The following is a 22,517-nucleotide window of genomic DNA, read 5'->3' as shown; positions in this document are numbered from 1 at the left end:
ATCTATGTTATCAATAAACCAAATAGTCATGTTATTAATAATTCTGTAAATAATTTTGTCTTTTTCCATTTGTGGAATAATTGCGGTCAAAGCTAACTTTTCGTACTTTTCGATAATTCTTTTAAATGATTAACCTTATGCATTCCATATCGCTTCATGATACAAAGAATACACTAATTTATTTGTTATTATTTCTTAAATAAAATTTTTAGTAAATTTGACAATCCAAGCCTGTTTTTAAGCAATTTATTTTAAGCGATCAGTATTTGCCCATTCTCTCCTACGTGTCAAGGGATAAAAAATGCATATTCTTAGTATGTGAATAATGACGCGTTCTTCAATATCCGTATAGATAAAAGATATTAGAGGTTTTTAATTCAAGTGTATCTTAATTACGCGGAGTGCATTATCCATACCACTGCACGTATATTAATTACTATTTATTCATATTCTATGCGTAAGTGATCGTATGTAATTTGAATTTAATTTAAAACGTCCATCTAGAGCTCGTGCCTCTGACATTATACGGTATGAATAATTTAAAGATAATGTTGAGAACTAAATACAATGTGAACTAAACCACTGATTATGGAAAAATTCAAGTTTTATTGCAATCTATAATTAAATTCGCATGTTATATTATTTTTGGTAAGTTTTAATTATTTTCCTTTGTACCTATATCGAGTTTCTGACTAATTTTTGTCAATTTTTAATTCTAACCTAAATATTTTATCATTCTAACCTCAATAAAATTCTAATCTAATCTGACTGTTCCATTAAATTTTCGAATTTTATGAAACACACAGTGATATTCCAAAATAATTCACCAGTATAGAAATTCATGAATTCTCACTTATTCATATTCTTCAGATTGAAACGCTGATAAGAGAAATCTGTTTGAGATCCTCCTTATCTACTGAAATTCGAATTACAATCTTAATTCTGTATTGTAATTCACTGGTGATATATCATGCGATGCAAAGCGTATTGAATATCCGTTCATATATGAAAAGGAACGTTTAGAAATGACGTTGAATCGCGATGGAAGATGCATTCTAATCAAGCGTCGCGGTTATGCAAGGGTGAAGTTGTGCAAGTAGGATTTGCAATCTCGATAGTCCCATACGCTATGCTAACAAACTTAGTTACGCTTGATTAAGGAGGTTCTCATTGTACGAAACTTGCACCCAAAAGTAGCCAATCCTACATTATTATACTTGTCAGTTACACTACGCTACGTAATATAATATTTGATAACATGGAATATAATGTGATTAATAGAATATAGAACCTAGTAGTGTATACGAACATTAAAATAGATAGCTCTAAAATAAGAAATAAATAAGTAAAACAAAATCAGTGGTGGGGAGACGCAGAAGAGAAGTATAGCTGAAAAGGGTATTTAATTTGATCACATACGACTGAATAAAAGTAAAATGAGAAAACAGTAATGGCAAGCCGGAGGAAAGATACATATGAAGAAAGCATTTAATTCTATTATATATAGTTGACGAGATGTTAAATGAGACACTTTGTATCTGTAATTGTCGTATCGACTGTGTAATATGTATATTCCATTGCCCAGTTTGATATATTTTCTGTGTACACAGGCGAAATTGTGCGTCACATTATGTAAAGCTGCTACAACAAAACAAGAGGTTTGTAGAAGTTTTCCGATGTAACGTAATAAAGAAACAGGCTTCGAACGAAAGGAACAGTGAAGCAATAGTTTCACGTAATAAGTTTCAACTCTTTGTAACCAGTGCTTTCTGTAGTCATGAAAGATTAAAGTACCTACATAGTCGATTGTAATTTCTACTTGTACGGTGCAAGAAAATGTATCTATAGAACATAAAGGAGAAGTCCTGAAATAAATGTAGAAAATAGGAAACCAATATATATTAAGCTTAGAAGAAAATTATAGCCTGTTAATAAAAAATTGAATAATTTACGAGATAGATTTGCCCGATATTAATTTGAAATACGAGTGGTTTCTTTGTTTCGAATGTTTCGTTACACCAATGAAATATAATGACACAGCCTTAAACAAAGAAAACAATACAATTTAACCAATCGAATTTTTTAAACATGATCTTCCGTAAAATCAATATTGTGTATTCTATGTTTCACTCAAACCGAATAACTATATAAATTACTAATGTTTGTTAAATTAATAGCTTGGCAAAATACATTGACCTCGTCCGGGTATCTTCTACAGAAACGTGTTAAAAAAGAGAAACGAGTATTGACATATAAAGAAATGTCAACAATCTTCAATACGAGGTATATCCTTTTCTTATTGTCACCGGATAGTGCTTTGATATTGTACGTATGAACTTCTTTCTACGTGTTAATCGTTTTGTTTTATCTTCGGTAGCAATTTTAATTGAGATATTCAATATAATTGACACAGCCTGTATACACGTATTAACATAACGTATATAATATTCTATTATAAAACAAATAAAAATTCAATCTTCAAGCAGTTGAAGAATAAAAGATTATATATTGCTAAGATCAATTTAAATTAAACGGAAGTAAATAAATGAAATAAAATGAAGGAAAATACAAAATATTCGAAGTTGCTATATTGAATGATGTTAAGAAGGGTTGATACGTATAATAGGAGGATTGAAAGAGGAAGAGGGAATAACAAGGTCGTCTTGAGAACACCTGGCGCGTGGTTATTGGGGCCTAAAACCCTAGAAATTCGCCTAATACATACCGTATTGGCTTCCTTATATAAAGCTTCCGCTTTTCACTATCAAGGTCCACAGTTCGAGGAGAAGCTGCTGAAGAACAGGCCACGACTGCCCTGTCGCGATTAGCTCCCAGCGATCTTCGCCCCTGTAACGAGAGCCTCGCACCAACGTTCCGTCATTTTTCTGCACGTCCGTGTCGTTCTTTGCCGCGTACCATAGTTCAGTGACGATTAAGAGAGCGATTAAGAAGAAAGGAAGAAAGAAATCGTTCACGCTGCAAGATTGTACGGTGTATTCGGTATTACGGTACAAGTGTTTCGTCGCCAATATTCTGTAATTATTGCGACCTAAATCTAAGATTACAAAGATATAGAAGAAGGGAAGAGAATTGAAAAAAAAAAACGGAAAAAACAGGGAATTGAAGATGAAGAGATTTAACGTAATGAAACAATGAAAGATTAGAATACAACGTAACGAGAGATTTAAAAGTAGCAGAGGGAAGGAAAGTGGAAAAAGAAGAGCAGAGGGAAGAAGAGAAGAGATACGAGAGGATTTAGAATGGGGAAGATGCGAGCGTTGCTGATGATAATCGGCATAATTTACGCGTGTACCTGTGGCGGGCGTACGGAATGTGGAAATCACGCGCAGATTTCGCTGCTGACAAGCATCCACGATGATGCGTCCTGCAGGAAGCTATCTGCTAGAGGTGTACTGCTGTACGAAGCGGCGAAGTTACTCACAGAGATTCACAATAACAAGACAGCTGGTTACGATATCGGTAAACAAGAGAAATATTATTTCGACTTTAGAATATCACGATGATTAATCCGATTATATGTTTGTGATCTTGTCTTTTTATCGTCGCGGGGTAATAAGCAGGGACAGAAGAAGATGCTGAGCGAAGAAACAAAAGGATATAGGAAAAGAAATAGCATAAAGGAGAAAAAAGAAACGATGTCAAGGAAACATTCCTGATACTTATCCGAGCAGAATAGATTAGACGTTAATATATATCGTATAATAGCTTGGTTGTCTCCGGTGTTAGGCAATATCGTTTCGAATGAATTGTTCCACAGGTTTTTGACTTTCCATTCTTTAGTTTTGCTCGGAGCGATTGTAGTCATAGAGAACGGAGATTTCCTTTTATCTTTTGCGTGGAATGTTATCCAGTCACCTTGAACATTTATCAGATAACGAATATTCAAGCGAATGGATTCCAAAACAGAAAAACTCCGACTTTGCAGGACTAATGATCGCTCAATTTTTAGATCGACAAAATTTTGTGAAAATTCAACGTATCGTTAACGTTAGTTCAATTCTATGGAGGAGAATGAATTCCAAAACATACGGGTTCCAATTTTTGAAAGTTAAGCGCATATTTCCTAATTTAATTTTTCATGTAATTTTATGTGGAAACTTAATACAATCGGCCGGGTTATAGTAAGCAAAATTGCAGGACTAAAGCCTGAAATCCTTAGAATAGCCTTTGGATATAGAAATGTCGAATTTCTAGAATTAAACATCTTATTAATATAAATAACTCAATCCTAAACGTTAAATCTGAAATCTCGGAAACTTCAGTTTCCTCATATTTACCCTTCAAGACATTCTCTAGCTTAATTTTTCAAACGAATAACATTCGTATATATATAACAGCATAACAGTATTCGTATACAATAACAGCTTAACGCGATTAGGCTTAACATGCTAAAGCAAACAGAGGCTAAATCCAATTGAAATCCAATCTCCAAATCCTGAAACCTGGAATCTGAAAGTCTGACAACTTCTATCCGCAAACGTGACCCCCCATTTTAATTAAGATTATTCCTTAACTTAATTTCTCAATCGAATAGCGTCGAAATCGCGTTAAGGTGAATAACTGAAGCATGGCTTCTACTATTTTGCAGAAGTGACTGTTGTGGACACGTGCGGTAGTATAACCGGCGCTCTGAAAGCAGCGATGAAGGCTCTCGTGGGGGCAGACACCAGCTGTTTGCAACCGCCCTACTACTTAGGTAAACGCAACAACTTGGATCATCGATCATGAGATTTTCCTAGTTGATACTTACCCAAAGAAGGATGTTTCGTACGACGTGTCACGATTCCCCCATTTCCATTGCTGCAATCCCCTTCTGTTTGCGCTGTTTCAAGCGCACACATAGCTCGTCGCTCGGATAGTCGCAAAATCGTGAAGCCGAGATCGAAGAATTTACGATCGTGACTCGAATACCTGTGTTTTATCACCAATAACGTTTCACATTCCTTCTTTTTCTTTTTTTTTTCTTTTTTCTTTCAATCGCATTAACGTTGTAAATAACTGCATCTAAATATCCTCGCATTTGTCCTTTTCTCTGATTATTTGTTTGCAGAAACGGTGCATACTTTGTGATCGTCAAATTTCTTTAGCAATTGACTGAGAAGTTTAAATTTATCATTCTTATGTCATCGTGTTTATAAAAGATACGTTGTTCTTTCATTTTTTCAAAAGCTATAAGTTATAATGGTTTTTAAGATGCCATTAGATTTCCTAACCTGAAACGGTCGTAAAGGGATCGCTTATTTTCATCATAAATGCATATAAAATTGAGTTTTTACAAAATAACTGTACATAGAAATACAGCTGCGCAGGCAATTCTATTGCGTTGGCAAGTAAGTGAATGCGAATTTTGTCAATACCACCTATTGAAAAAATCCGCAATCACTTAATTTCCAACCCAATACTTCGTTCTAAGTTGTGCTACTTTGTTGAGTAGGAATTATCGGGCCAGACACTGCGACAAATGCGGAAGCCGTACACAAGATAACGTCAGTACTGAAAGTGCCGCACATCGTGAGACGAGAATCGAATTCTCCGTACCTTCATCATTTAATGAAGGAATCCGATTCTTATCTAGTCCAGGTGACTAATTGCTTATTATAATAACCTTCGCATAACGAGATTAATTGATACAATGACGTCCATGATCATTACAACACGTACATTCTATCTTTTTCAATAAAGACAAAAATATTAAATTATTACATTGATTATAAATTAAAATATGCGTATGATGATGCGTAATGATTATTGATGCTGCGTCACGTAATCTACGCTACATTCTATGCATCTTTGCGATGCTAAACCATAAATATCAGCCAGATCCAGGGTCGTTCGCAGCGTTCTTTTCCACGAGGATTAATTCCAGCTAGATGACATTTAGGAAATGTTTCACGTTTCTTCGTAAAATCTAGATACAGTATTCTTAATGAAGTAGAAACGTAGCTAGTTCGCTTTCGAAAACTTGGCTAGTAATAAATAATAGTAAATTGGGGTAAATGTTAATTCACACGACTTACTCTATATATATATATATATACAGTAGCGGACAAAAGTTTAAGACGAAATGGAAGAAATAAATAATTGATTTACTTTCCATAAAAAATATAAATACGGTGTTCTACTTTTGGTATTAACTAATTGTACATTTGTTTGTACACTTAGAAAAAAAATTTCATTTTGATATTTTGCTCAATAGCTAAGTTATAAAAAAGGAACGAAATCTGTATAATATTTCGTCGGTCAAAAGTTTAAGACTATACAAAAAATATTAATTTTTGGTTAAAAAATATACACAATTTTTGTTTAAATTCAATATTTTGTTCAATATCCGTTATTTCTTATCCCTTCGGTACATCTTCTTGGCATAGAATCTATTAATTTTTTATATTAATCTACCGTAATATTATTCCAGGCTGTTTCAATCGTAGAGTAAAGTTCATTTAAATTTTTCGGTTTATAACCTTGTACTGTCTTTTTTATGATGCTTCACAAATTCTCGATTGGGTTAATGTCTGGTGATTGCGACGGCCACGGCAGCACGGTGATATTTTCTTCTTGAAAAAACTGTTTCACAACCCGAGCCGTGTGCTTCGGATCATTATCATTTTGAAAAATAAAATCATCACTCATATTGTTGCGTGCAAAAGGTAACATTGTGTTCTTGAGTATGTCCTTGTATTGAAAACGGTCCATAATTCCATTGATACGACATATCGGACCAGGGCCGCTTCGAGAAAAACACGCCCACACCATAACGTTGCCACCACCATGTTTAAGAGTTTTTAAAACGCACTGTGTTTTCAAACTTTCGCCAATTCGACGTCTAACGTACCGTATCCCGTCAGAACAGACGCGATTGAATTTCGATTCGTCAGAAAACAATACCTTTTGCCAATCTTCACTTGTCCAATGCTTATGAGCTTTAGCAAATGCAAGTCGTCTTTTTCGATTCCTAGAACTCAGCAGTGGTTTCTTTTGGGGTTTTCGTCCTCTTAAGTTAAAGTCTTCTAATCTTCTCCTAACAGTTCTAGCACTAATTTGTGTATCGTTTTCATAGTTTATCTCCGCAGCAATATTATTTGCACTACGAAAACGATCCTTTTCGCTCAATCGATGAATCCGGCGATCCATTTTCGGTGTTGTTTTCCGTGGTCTTCCGTTTTTCGGTTGATCGCAATACATGCCTGTCTTTAAACATTTATACCAAGCTTGTTTACAAGCTGTTTCTGACCTGTTCACTATATTTGCTATTTCGGTGAAGGTTTTACTTTGCTTTCGCAGCCTTACGATTTGTTCCCTTTCGTTTTCAAGTAAATTCTTTGATTTACCCATAGTCTGTTCCTACCTAAATGAATTTTAAGCAATAAAAGGTACACTAAACAATGATTTTGACATTCCAGAATCAAAATGTTCAAAAACTGTACTCGTACTCACGTTTTACACAGATCGTCTTAAACTAATGTCCACTGTTTCCAAGTGCTAGGCGGTAACTAACTGTTGTAACTCCTACATTGTTTGTATTTAACAACTGACTGTCTGAGGTTACGAAGGTCAAACATACAGCTACGTTATTCCAAAGAGACAAACCGAATAGAAGAACAATATGCGTATAAGATGTTTGTAATCCGGTTTACAAATCATCGTCTTAAACTTTTGTCCGCTACTGTATATATATGTAGTATCTTACTACTTTTTTTTCTTTTTATACGTTGGAAATCCTCATAGAGACCCCTCCCCCCGCTTTATGGAAGCGGCGGGATAGTGTCGGACTATAACGACTAAAACCCCACAGTGGACCGTCCGACGTTCAACTGGGATGACCTCCTTCGAATTACTGCCGGAGCATAGTATCTTATTACTATAATTAGTTTATTTACAATAAATGGATTAAACAGATGTTGATTAAACAGGAAACGATGGTTGTTTAACGTGAACTAATCAGAATAATGTATTATAATTAAGACAACTAGATAATTAATTTGCAACTCTCGTTACCACGGATTCAACTTTCTCTCGACAACGCAATTCGCACTCTCTGGCTTCTCAACTCATACTGTTGTTAATTAATTTATGTCCGTTAGCAACCCCTTGTCTTTTGTCTCAGCCTCATATCTTTTGTCTTAGCCCCACCACGCACATGCTCCGCAACCGCTTGTTTATAATTAGCCCGACATCCCCCAGGCCTCTCGTCCATGATACTACATATATATATGTAATGGTATAATATTTTTGGAAATCAGGCGATCGATTCGTGAAACTCAAGAATCGATTTTTTAAGTCTTCTTCTGTATCTCTTCAAAACTCTCTGCTTCCAATCCCTTTTCTCTTTCTCCTTCTAACTCTTAACTTGCTTTTCATCTTCTTTGTTCAATCTTCGCTTTTCGAAATCCTGTTTTATTCTCTCTATTAAGTATCCGTCTTTCTCTACTTATATCGTTCGACCAATTCTCAGTAAACACAGAGAAAGTCAAACCGTCGGTTGGTGTTCTAAATTCTATAGAATTTACATATATATTATATATTATACACGCATAATTGCAAATTCAACGACGCGAAAATAAAATTGCGAATACGTGTTACTTAATCCTATTCGCGAGCACGTGCTTTCTAATCGTTATTTCTCGCAAATTTCATACGAATCTTATGAAATAACAAAGATTTAAATAGAATAAATGTGAGAAATATTGAAATTTCGAATTATTGAATTATTGAGAAGTGGCAAAGTATTCTCGTACAAAAGTGATGATTCTTTCAAATTATGATCTGTGACAAATTAATGAAAGCAGATGGATCATTGTAAAGGAAGTTCAGATCATCGCTGACCAGACACGATTTTCTGTTTCAGGGCACCTTGAAAGTCGTGGAAGAACTGAAGTGGAAGTCGTTCACGTTGGTGGTGAACGCGGATGAAGATGACGAGGATGATGCTCAAAACATTGCCAAAAAACTGACAATAGCAGCCATTAAGAAGGGTCTGTGCGTTTTGATCGATGACGGCGATCAAGACGGTGAGATTGCTAATTTATTGAGTTTATCAGGCCAGGATTATCGCTATATGAAATTAAATCAGAATAATTGCGATAGAAATGTTCCAGGATTTAACAATTCGAAAATTCAGAAATTCAGAAATTGTATAATAGGAAAACAGAATAGGAAATGGCGTTGCCCATCAATATCGATGATCCTGAAATATATTGTCAAAGTCATCATTGCGAACAATTTTTCCCCATGTGCGCTACTGTCGTCCAGCCTTAGGTTTCGGGATATTCATAAAAAACTTCAATTAAATCCAGTTTCATTTAGTCTTCCCTGCACTCTTTATATAGGCCACGCTAAATTTATCTTATAGATGCTAATTACATTTTATATAAATAAAAAATAGATAAATCAATAAGTTATAGTTTGGTTGGGATTAATATCCTTCATACGTACTACCAAACATATTTTTGTGTGTGACTTACATGCTAAGACGTGTTTATCACTAGGTTACGTGTGGGGGACATGTATACACACGTATCTGCTGACTCTAATTATTAACATGTACGTGACGTATTCTGTTGAAAGACAAGACGTACGAAACAGCATTACGTTGGTTATATCTCAGAATTTCTATTTCATCGCTGATATCATTTTGACGATTGAATAACTGTATTTCCCGACATAATGACAGAGATGTTTCCGATTAGATAATATCAATTAGAACATGAAGCAACGAATCTATTAATTATAAATTGGAATGTATCTATTTATTACTAATCAGCCTTGATTCAAATGAAAATTCTAAGAAATGCATAGTATTAAAAATACATAACTAAGGCCATGATGGTAATACGTATAAGAAAAGATTGTTCAGCACGATCACCTTAACAACATATTTTAAGGCTATCGAGATCGTTTGAGAGCATCCTTTTGTAAATAGTCGCTAGATTTTAACATTTCCACCTCTGATAATTCACAAGTTAGGAAATTCGAAAGTTTGAATATGCAACAGACTTGACCTCGCACATCGTGCATATTGGAACGCCACAAGACGAATTCTTCAGCAAACCGGTGAACGCGACCGTTCTGATTGTCAGCGAAGGGCGCCTCGAAGAACACCTGAAGCACGTCAACTCGACCAACGCTATACTGCTTCTAGAAGACTCCAGGTAATCAAACGTGCCTCTACCTTCCTCTGCGCACTGATTGAAACCTATTTTCAATTCAAGTCATCCATGACCTTCGAGTTTATTTTAACTCTCAACTAACCTTCTCTTTCTACTTTGAAAAAATCCGGAACACATCCTCGAGAATCTTAGGATTTGTTATGCGCCATTCCTCTGTTTCACATAGGCTTCAACAATTATTATACTGTTCGTTAATCAGATTCCGCCAGGAGTATGCATCTTCCATCTAGTTTCCTTACCTTATTATACGTACTGCTTCTCGAAACAATTTAATACAGGTTTTCTTCGCGCCGTAAGCATAGTCGATTGCAATGCTCTATAAGCAGAGGGTTTCGTGATTGTTTACCAAAAATTACTTGATCTAAGATCTCCGAATGGACGTGGATTTTTCGTCGATTTAAGTTCGCCATATGAAATCATCAATGATCAAACGAACAGTTCTTTTCGTATATTCTTGCATCGACCAATCTTAACGCACCATTTGTGCTTATAAATCTAAATATTTCCATCTCTAACTCGTATTTGTCTTCTAGCTAATAGTTTTTCGGACCGCGTAGACTTCTTTTCGTTATCTTGAATCTAAATTTACTGTTCTTCAATTATATCTTTTCATCTATGTTGTGTAAAATTTTGATTTTCAACCTTCTTCTCTTTCCTGTTTTTGTAAGTTGCTATATTCGATAAATTCGTGTCGTTGTAAATGCATTTTAATGAGCACACCTTCTTATAAATAAATAAAAAAATAAATAAATTGTAATTAAGATTATATCGAAAGCTGACTCATCACTGATGTTATTAAATCGTTAATTGAAAACTTCAGTATATCAGTTCTAAGGCCAAATAATTTTCCGAGTATTACGTATTACTCTTAAAACTCCAAAACATCTTAATCGTTATCTTGATAAATCCGATTACAGAGGAAATGAAAGGAACATAATTTTCTGTCTAACAATTACAGTCGAAACCAATGAAACCATTCCGTCAATTTACAATCATCGAAAACAATTAAGTGTATTTATAGAACTTGATTATCAATTAGTGATTCACGCTGCCAATACACTGAAAGACAAATTAAACTGGAATTGAAGATTCGTTCTTGTACACAATGCATAATTCATTTGATATAACGGGAAATCGTTTCTACTGATTGAAATTCGATTACAGGATTTTATTGTAAATGGCTTAACGCCCATCAACTCGCACTTTCAGTTGCCCAAAAGCTCTTTGCTGTAATTGTCGCTTTAAATCCTCATTCAATTCGCATATTTACAAAGAAAAATCACGTTCGTTCTCCATACTGAACGTTACAATGTGCACCACAATCGTTAGACTTTCCACGTCTCGTTTGTTCGATTGGACCTTCATCGACTCTCTGATTCATCTAACCGACGCGACATGACGATTCATCAGAATTCCATGTCTAGTGATGTCTAGTATCTAGCATCTATGAAAAAAATGTAAGGAAACCAAGTTTCCAATTTGAGAAAAATTTGTTTCTTAATTATTGAAATTTCAGAGCACAGAAAATTCTATCGATCTAAAATTTAAATTTTACAATTTTACATAAATTCTACCTCTCCTCAGATACACGTAGATTATATTAACCGCATAATTTGCAAAAGTTGAAATGGTCAAACACTTATTTTTCAAATCTTCAAATATAAAGAAATCTATAAAATAAATTAATTCATAAATTTTACAACTTTCCCTTCTACGATCGTCTTAATCGTATAAATTATTCAAAACTAAGTTTTACGAATCCACTTTGACAAACATAGAAACGTTCGTCGACCTTAGAAATTAATTTAATCTATATGGCTTTTGCGATCTTCCAAAGTATCGACCGTGTCAATTGTGTAACTCAGAAATGTCGAAGTTGCATAAGTTCAAACCGAGAATTACCGATCGTATCGATCTATCACAGCTTATCTCTCACTCACGATCATTCTTGAGCAAACGGTAGCCATACTGACCTATTGTTGCGTAATACTCCGGCTATTAATACAATAGCATATTTTTTCTCTCTTTCTCTCCCTTTCTCTCCTCTCCAGGTGTCATCACAACAATGGAAATCCTGCGTCGACGTCTGACTCATACAAACGCACGTAACAAAAAACTTCAGCAGATCGCGTGCCGATTGTGCAAACTTCATACGAGTTTACTGTTAAGTATAATTAACGTGATCATAAATATCGTGTACGTAACCAATCGCTGGATTCAGGAAGAAAAAGGCGGTACAAAAAATTAATTACCGAACGGATCGAACTTCCAACGAGTTAGTTTCCTGTTACCACGATTACATTGATTCTTTTTCTTTTTTTTTTTTTCTTTTATTGTGAAAATTAAAAACGCATCTTTATCCAGCAGGAACCAATGCTGCGTTAATCTACCAATTCATTTGCAATTTTGTTTAACCAAAATGCATCAGCGAATTCCGTTTCTTAACATTCTAACTACGATAGAGAATTGCAAGAATTTGTTTAATATTCTTTTCGTTACGGTTTCACACGCTTACATTTATTAGTTGTATTTGCATTTTGAACAGTATATATAAAAATGCATATTACTACGTTATCCATATTAATCAGATTTATCACGATAATTCATCCATTATATAATAATTTTTAATACAGTAGTTAAAGCATAATACAGAAATTATCTAATACATAATGCAGCAACAACTAAAACATAATAAAGCAACTATCACACGTTTTTGCAGTATACACTAGAACATTAGTGAAGTGACTAATTAAACGAGATAAGATTAAAAAATACACCCGTAATTGCTTCTTATCTTTAAAAAATTACTCACGTATTGTAGTTTCAATACATATAATCTGTTATCTCGCGATAAAGTATCAACGTTGGTGCTAGGTTCCGAAGGGACGAGGAAATTGTTTTTCGATCGAATGAATTACGCTATTGTTCGTATGCTATTCGACAGGTTGTCACTGAGACGCATTTTACATTCAATGTATCGTCATTATAGCGGCGATCTGTTATTCATGAAAATAAGCCTAATCGTGCAATTAGCCTTTGCATATAATATCAAGATAATAGATAGCGGTTAATAGAAATATAAATACAAGTGAACATTAGCACGCGACCATACCGAGTTCATTAGTACCTACCTATCTGACGTTCTGTCACCTGATTAGTGACTGTTACAATTGCAAATTCTACCGCTATATTCTATTATTACTCAAACGTCGTTCTAATAGATTGTATTTTATATTTACATTTTATTTTTCCTTAATCTGTTTTCAATCGATTTATCGTATATATTTAATGTGTCCTTAGAACTACCGATAGTTAACACCAAGCTATTTCTACCAAAACTAGTCAAAATAACTGGCCTTTGAAAAATACGTAATAATAAAATACTTTTGTATTTATTGATTTATTACTTTCTTACAGAAGGAATTTCATGTTACGTAGTATATTTTTAGTATTATTAACGATGATCCCTAAAATGATCCCTAAACGAGGGATGACACATTTATACAATTGTATTTTCACTGGTGTGGTATTTCTCGTTTTAGCATCTAGCGATTTAACGATCGATCCGGAATTTTCCTGATAACTGATATCATCATATCGAATGATACGCAGTAAAAACTGTAAAAACGTGTGGGAAGTTGTACGAAACGAGGAAACTGGTTAATTGGAGCTCGATAGACAAATTGCAGGACTTTTTACACTTTGACAAGTACCAGTTATTTTGACTGGTATTGGTATAAGTAGCTTTGATACAAAATTATTTCGAGTTTGAATACATAAAAAACAAAATAAAGTTCATTATATTATTCTTTTAGTTATCGTTGAGAAAGTCATTACATCATTGCAGAAAACAATATAACATGAAGTAGAAATTTGAAATAAAATTGTAAACCCAGTCAATTTGACTGGTGTGGCAGTTCTAATGTTAATAGTAATTAAATTCTGCCACCCATTTTATATTTTCTTATATAATTATGTTTGTAATTATAATTTCATATAATTTCTTAAATATAATATAAAAATATAGAGTAATATTGAGACAAGATATAATAATTAAAAAATGAAGGGGAGTTGTTTTTTAGTCAAACACGGATTGTCAAGGACGTGATGTAATTGCTTATATATATGTTTTTAATGGAGTCATGGAAATTACACGATAATAAAGATATTAGAAATAACAATTGCTATGTATACGTGAGATGTTGCATTCAATTTTCATAGATTTAATCTAAATAATGCAACCATAAAAAACGGGATATTCCACGAAGATCTTCCAGAACATGAAGTCTGATTTACGCTGGTAATCAAGGACATATAATCGTAATTTAATAATCTTATTCTCATTTTCGTTATTAAGATCGTTATATGTTAAATTAGTGTTTCCGTAATTTAATCATTGCTATTAATTGTTCGCTCATACCTGTCAGAAACTTCTACAAAGAAGGAAATTTAATTCGATTCTGGAAATACATATAAGTATGCTTTAAATGATTGCACTTTAAAATACATAATAAAAATTCTAGGAAATATACAATTCTATTAAACACGAGGAACATGTTGATATTAAAATCTCTGTATGTAATAAGTGAAATGTACCAAATATCCAAATAGGGCTTCATTTATACATTTGAAGACCCGTTTTAAAATATGGCCCCATAAAAATTGGTGTCTCCAAATATTCTATAATATACATACAAATATATACAGAAATATTCTATTAAGTTTCTCTCGTGAAATCAGACAATTTTCATATAAACAATTTTTCAAATAAAACAAATAAAAAATTCGAAGAAATTATAATTATAAGCATTTCTTATATATATATTACTCTATATTTCTTATATTATATTTAAGAAATTATATGAAATTATAATTACAAACATAATTATATATATATATAAGATGCTGATAATTACAATTTCTTCGAATTTTGTATTTGTCAAACAAATAATAACATTGTAAATATATATTGAACATATCTATATCTAAATCTTTATAATATATTTACCTATTAGATATACCCAATTCTATATGTTGGGTTGAGCAATAAATTTGTTCACATTTCACTGGTGATTTTTTATAGCCTCCAGAAGAATGCTATAAAAACATTTGAAGAATGTAAAAATATAAAATATACGTCTCTGAATTTTGCTTTTAATTTTTTTAATAATAATACTAAAGAGGACTCGACAGATCTTATGTAAAAATTGTAATAACATATTCTTTCAGGAACAAGTGAGTGAACTTATTACTCAACCTAACAATACGTATTATAATACATAATTATATGTATTATAATATACATATACGTAGATTTTATATGAAAATACATAAAAATATATGGTAGAAAAATTCAATCAACATCGGCAATAAGATTTCGTGAACTTTTCTTTTCTTTTCAGGAACGAATTCCCAGGATTAGAAGCGAGGGTAGAGAAGTCGAAATGGTGGTCGAGCAAAGATAGCGGGAAATACGACTCGGAGGAATTGAGGGAAGTTAGATGGCTTGAGGACGCGATAAAGGTGTATGCGAAAGCGTTAGACACGCTGTGGTGAGCATGACCATTTGATTACTCGTTAATCGTCTGTTCCCGTGAAAAAATTGCAAAATACACAGTCACCCATGGCACAAATTCACAACGTTTAATTATGTAAGAAACAAAAAGCCAGCCTAGATAATCAAACTATGCTTATACTTTACATCTTCAGCAGTGAAAACGTCGTTACGTAGTCGGCCGATTCAAAATTCAAACAGACGCTCACTTTTATCAGTCACATATTTATGAACGACTATCGATAATAAGCGACCTGTTATTTACGATTAGGCTATTAATTTTACGAGTCACGTATGTATGCATGAACGACGATGATTAATAAGTGACACATATTATTTACGATTAAAATATTAAATATTACTTAGGATTATTACTTTGTGACAAATTATCTGCTATAACATTGTCTATAGAGATTAATACAATACAGCCGATTCGAAATTGATGAGACACCAATAGTAATTTCTTTTATTTCAATAGATTTTTGACGAAAGACAACATAACATTCTCACCTAACTTTTTTCCGATATTTCAATATTATGAAATACGTGATGATCCCACATTTTTCGTCAATAGTATACAACATATAAATACAAATACAACATATTAATAATAACATTGGTATAAGTATTCTAACTTAAAACTCGTATTTAAATCTTTCGCTATATTTAGAACCAAATTAAAGTATCAGAGTTTGATCTTAATGTTGAGCTTAGTCGATAACGTATTAATCATAAATTTGCTCATTTTACAGAGCAATTTTCATGGAATACAAATCGGTATAAATTAAGATCAATTTGATAATCTTGAAACAAGATTCAAGCGTTAGGTAGCTTGTCAAAGTTTATTTTGTCATTTCCTTTTTCATTCTCCTGTAAAAACAAGTTCTATCGTACAAAACAACATGTAATTAGATTAATTAATTGGCAGAATAATTATCGAGTTTGATCGAATTAAGCGTTAATTAGCGAAATCTCAACAACGTGCTATGAATATCACGACAGAAATTATTTCCGTTCGTTATACGATGATTTACCGACGTCTATTAATAATTAATTAATAATAAATTGTATATATTAATAAATTAATTATAATAATTTTTTATTATAATTGGCAAATTAAAAGGTTAACATTCCAAACATATCTTTTTCCACTTTGCATCGGCAATATCTCAAAAGCGATCTAACCTGAACGCTTCGCCGAGATAAAAATTGAATGAACCGTTTGACTTGCTTGTAGCAAGAAGAAGAAGTGCAAGAGCCAGGTGAACGTCGTCGATTGGAACAACGTTGTGTCGAACGTAATCGCGGGTCACGCGAAGGAATCGCAATCAAGTGCTGCTTCTCTCGAGCTGTCGATGAAAGTAAAGGCCTCGGATCTACAGACAATAGGCACGATCGTCGTCAGCAAGAACAAGGTAAAATTACATTGGGGCGACGACGATGAGAACGATGGCGACAAAGATGACGATGATGATAAGGATGACGATAAGGATGACGATAACGAGGATGACGAGGATGTAATGCCTAAAGCGTTCAAGAAGTTGATCAGTAAGGAAAAAGGGATGAAGACTGGCTGTGCTACCACACCGAAGGAGATCAAGATGTTGCATGAGAACGACGACGAGACCGCTCAGGTTCTCGTTTCTGAGATAGATAACACCGAGTGGTGGACCATGGTTAGTCATTTGTTCAGTTATTAACCTACACCAATTGTTCTGCAATTCTCATTTAGGGCTTCATTATTTGTGCAGTCGTTGTTCAAATTTTTCACACTTGGCAGATGACTGTGCATGTTAATGAGTCAAGCCTCGTTCAGATTAGTCAAGTAACTTGAATTTGACTAATATAGATTGGGTTTTATTTACTTGAATACAAGTGGGTTGACTTCAGGCTTATATTCGTATAAGCGAAGCTAGTTACTTTGAAGTTATTTCGACCTAAGTAACGTAATTCCAAATAGACACGTAATAGAAAATGGATACCTAAAATGGCATATGTCTATCGTCGACCTAATATACAGCCTTGTATACAACTTATTGTAGATAATTAAATTGCAAGTTTCCCTAATGAGAAATCAGACACAAGTTATAGGATATCGTAGAATAATATTTCGATAGATTGCGATAATTAAAATAAAAGAATGAAATTGTTATTGATTATATGATATAACGATATAGGTTGGCACGGTAAGCGGCGTCGGTGTGGCCATGTTCGTGGTCGGGATCCTAGCCGTTTACGTGGTCTACACAAATATTCGTGGTCCAGTGCCACCGAAAAACGCTCGTATCGAAAGAGACACTAGTCTGAGAAGAGTTGGTAGCGACAGGGAACCACCTGTCCGTACCCAAAGACACCAACGTACGTTGCAGAGGAGGGACAGTAACAGAAGCACCATTTCAGAGAAAAGCGTCTGACGGGATTTTTCGATGGCAGGCAATCTCAAAAACTAAAGCTAGTCACACACTTAAACGAATCGAATATTTCGGTATCTTTTTAGTTTTGATTGATCTTGAATCGTCTCTAATCGGTTTGAATCGGCTTGAATCGCATCGAAGTATTTTAGAAATGATTTACAGTGCTGCGAGTGATTATAGACTCAAACAGATTTTTCATCCTTTCTTCATTATTTCTTCAATGTATGCAGGAAACCACTGATCATATCTGGATATGTTCAATGAAATTGTTTTTGTAACAGGTCGATTGAACGCTATAGAATATCAAGAGTTGTCTTATGACGAAATTTCATAACCGAAATAGTAAACAAGGAGACAATTTTTCAATAATATAACGCTCCCATTTATACAGTCACCACTACAAAAAATTGTTTCCCACATTTTAGAATAGAATTATTACCATGGCCAGCATTGAGCCTTGATCTGAACCCTATCGAGAACCTGTGGGTAACTCTAATAAGTATGGCCGGTTATTCAAAACGGAGTTTTAAATAAGTTAATAGATAACAGAAGTAATATAAAATACAGAGAAATCCACTAAATATTGAATGAGAACGTAACAAAGTTAACATCAAGTTTATATTTTTTCATAGCGTAATTTTTTCAAAATGTAATTTTAAGAGAAAATTTAATTTTTTATAGATTTCTAAAGAAGAAAGATTTTACATATCGTATCTCCAGTTTTGTATTATATGACAGTATGAAATTATATAAAAGACTTTGTCAATTTTTGTTTTAATATTATGAAAAATCTAAAAATAGGTTTGTTCGTATAATTATTCACGGCACTGTACGTTAACATAGTTAACACATTTAGTATGATGTCGATATGTGTATCGAAGTGGAAGAAGCTCTTCAGTGACGATGTCGATACATGTGGACAATACTTTTTTTTTTTATATTTCTCAGAAATCTGACGTGTGTTGTAGCCACTTTTTAAGGAAAACCAAGCGAAAAAAGTTGTTTTTAGTATTTTTCAATGCGGAATATAGGAATCGACTTCGTAAATCGTAAATCGGTTTAGGATTAACAAGCTTGTCTCGATTCTTCTTGATTTGAAGTGATTTGTTCGATTAAATCGATTTTAGTCCGATTTGTTCGATCGAATTTCGATCGATTCTCTAATCGATTGATTTGTGCGAGATTCGGAATCGTTTGACAACAGTCGTCATTCCTATTTGTAATCGATGCAAACTAACTCAAACTCGGTTCACTCAGTTCAAATACATTTAAATCGGTCCAAATTCATTCGAATCGATCAAAATGCCTTCAATTTCCGATCTAGTCACTTTCAATTTAGTTTCACTCGTTGGAAAGAGATTCGATTTCGATTGGAACAAGTGTATGACTGGCTGGCCCTCAATTCAACCTAGCGCGTTACATTTCGCGGAAACTTTCAGCAAGCAACCTCAATCTCCATCGAATCGATGGAAAACCTCAAATATCAGCAAAATGTCAACAAGTTGCCTGTTTGCTTTTATCTCCTTGTCTCTCTCTTCCTCTCTCTCTCTCTCCCTCTCTCTCTCTATTTCGAAAGAAAAATGAAATGAGTACACACTGCGAATACTTTCCTACAAAAGAATAGTTTATCCTTTAATCCTCTCACTGCAAAATTACTGAAAATCGTTGAAAAATCGCTGTTGACATATATAGAAATGAGTTTAAACCATTATTCGGTGTCTTTAAAATATCTTTAAAAAAAAAGAGAAAAACGAGAAAAAGCTAAAAAAATATTAGACGAAAATGTTAAAAATATTAATTGACAAATAATATCAACTAAAGTACTCATATCAACCAGAAACTAAACTTTAGTTACTAGGTTCTGGTCACTAAACTTTAGTTACTAGGCTCTAGTCACTAGACTCTAGTTACTAGACTGCGGTATAGGACATATAGGACCCGTAACGAACCTTCTTTCTGGGTAGCCCCTTTTTCATTAAACTTTCCCTATTTGCGTAGCTACTATTTCTTTCATTTTTCAACATTTATCAACGATACAAAAATTAACTGAGTCTCCGCAGAGTAAAGTAACATAATATAGTTGTAAATCATAAATCGCCCAATTAGTGCGAAAAATTTAACGATTGTAACGATTTATTGTACGGGGCTTATTTGTCACGTAGCGCTAAGAATAGAACAACGCCCCTCGTTATCAACAGATGGCCACTTTATTATATTGTAGTATATTTCATAAATCTGTCAAATATGGAAGAGCAATACGAAACATATGTCGAAAGAAATGGGGAATTACGAAAAGGACAATATGGTCATTCGAGCAAAATTGCTACGGGTCACTTGTTATCCTATATCGCCAAATACGAAAGTGCATTACGTAGCCTATTTGTCCCGTACGGCGAAATACAATAGTCTTTTTAAAAAATGAACGCCGTAGTAAACGTATTAAGTGTCCGAATACTTTAAACGATGTGTAGCAATAATAAACGAATATTATTAAAATATATGAATTAACGATAAACATTACCAAAAAATACTAGTACCATCTTTGTCACTAGATTTGATGTTATACGAATAAAAGGACTATATAAACGAAGTACACAAGTGTCAAGTAACTAGAGTATTATTATTCTTATTATAGGTATTTGAATTATCAAAATAAAGACCAGTACTATATATCTTCGATATACGTACCAGAGAAGTATGCATGAATAAAAGGAACTATTATAGAAATAATGAATTTAATATATGTAAGTAAAAACGATTGCTCTTATCACTTATCACAAAATTGTTAAGTTTTCTCCTGAGAATTGCTGACTGTTAATAAATTATTATGCTCATACGCAGCAGTTGCTTACAATTTAATAAATTTCAAACTTTAGGGGAACGATGTTTCATAGTGCTTAATAGTTTCGTTTGGATTTCACCACAGAGTCCTGTGTAAATTTACATTCACGATAGCAATATGCCTTGTATGTAAACGCTCGAAAGAATATTTCAATTTTAACATCGTACGATTACGGAAATTTCTGTATATGAAGCATATGAATACGTAAATATGTGAGAGATAATACAAGCTTAATGGCACCTGCCGTGAGAATCGATGCAGTTACCGTTGAAGCTGAATGAAGTCATCTTTTTAAGGAAGAAGTTCCTCGAATCTTTGAAATATTTTGACGATTGTATCCTGTACTATCAAACAATTAGGAAAGCATTAAAAAGTTCTGATAAGAAGTTCATGATCTTTTTACACTGTTCAAACATTTGAATAGAATACCACATCTTCTTTAAAACTACCTAAATTCCAATATCCCACTTCTCGTGACCAGATTGCGAATTTTTGTGCAATTTCATATCTTTATTGACATTATTCATGAAATGGAAATTGCATAAAAATTAATTTTCCTTATTAAATGTTACAACAAACATTTCGAATATCCCTCACCTTTCTGCATATTATGTGCACTTTGTACATTCCTAAACTTTTAAATTTCTCCTAAGTGTATAAAAATCCACAGTGCATTCGTAACTTTTTCGTTCTATCCAAAAAATTCTCAGAGTACCATATCATCTTTAAAAGCACAAAAATTCCAATAATTCCTTTCCCTTTCCTCTTTCTGCACTCTATCCGTAAATTCAAAAGGAATCGCACCTTGTGTAAAATCAAATAGATAAAAATGCCAGTGCTGTATTTCTAGTGATTTTGCTTGAATTTTTGCAGAATTTTCTTTGCAACCGTACAAAATTGGAATGAAAAATTGAATGTTGTAAAAAATGATGAAATTCGTGGGTTGTTTTAAACGCTGGATAAATGACGAGGCTTACTCGTCGTTGTTTTGATCAACGCGACCGATGATCGTCGAGTATTTTGCGTGTTACATAACTTTGAACGTCTGATTGGGTCAAGTGGCGAGAACAATAGTTGATCTCTCTCCACGCTGGGCATAACTCTATTTTACAATCTTAATTTATCACATCCGCGGTAACACTCGCCCCATAGCTTTTACATGTACGCTTCCTCGTGCCGGAAGTGTCACTCTGCATCCTGTTCCGCGGCGGATAATCTCTGCGAAGTTGAAAAGAAACGCCAAGGTCAATTTTATCGACCTCATCCTCCTCACTGCGCCGAATACCACACACTTAAACAACACTTCTCTTTCTCGCGCAATTATTCATGCTTGGATGCTGCACCTTTTCTTGGAAATAGTTATCGCGAATTATAGTGGAGAAAGGAATGTTGGAATATTATGAGAACGGACAAAAATAAATTAAATCAGGACAACTTTCACACGCAACAATAATATCATCAGAAATGGCAACTTTTTGAAACTGATAAAATAAATTCGTATGAAATTCTGTGTTTCATTT

The 22,517-nt window shown here is 33.7% G+C and overlaps 1 protein-coding gene across 1 annotated transcript; it reads left to right on the top strand.

Moving 5' to 3' along the window:
• Nucleotides 1-2,783: 2,783 nt before the first annotated feature.
• Nucleotides 2,784-21,383, top strand: LOC132916865 (uncharacterized). The gene is made up of 8 exons (XM_060977251.1): nucleotides 2,784-3,480; nucleotides 4,610-4,717; nucleotides 5,456-5,601; nucleotides 8,867-9,029; nucleotides 10,013-10,169; nucleotides 15,590-15,739; nucleotides 16,979-17,417; nucleotides 17,919-21,383. The coding sequence occupies exons 1-8, from the start codon at nucleotides 3,261-3,263 to the stop codon at nucleotides 18,153-18,155; spliced, it is 1,620 nt and encodes a 539-aa protein (XP_060833234.1). The 5' UTR covers nucleotides 2,784-3,260; the 3' UTR covers nucleotides 18,156-21,383.
• The last annotated feature ends 1,134 nt before the right edge of the window (nucleotides 21,384-22,517 follow it).

This window comes from Bombus pascuorum, chromosome 2, assembly GCF_905332965.1.
Source record: "Bombus pascuorum chromosome 2, iyBomPasc1.1, whole genome shotgun sequence".
In the NCBI taxonomy this organism is placed as follows: domain Eukaryota; kingdom Metazoa; phylum Arthropoda; class Insecta; order Hymenoptera; family Apidae; genus Bombus; species Bombus pascuorum.
Note: the sequence above shows the minus strand (reverse complement) of the source record. Positions and strands in the feature narration are given on the sequence as shown.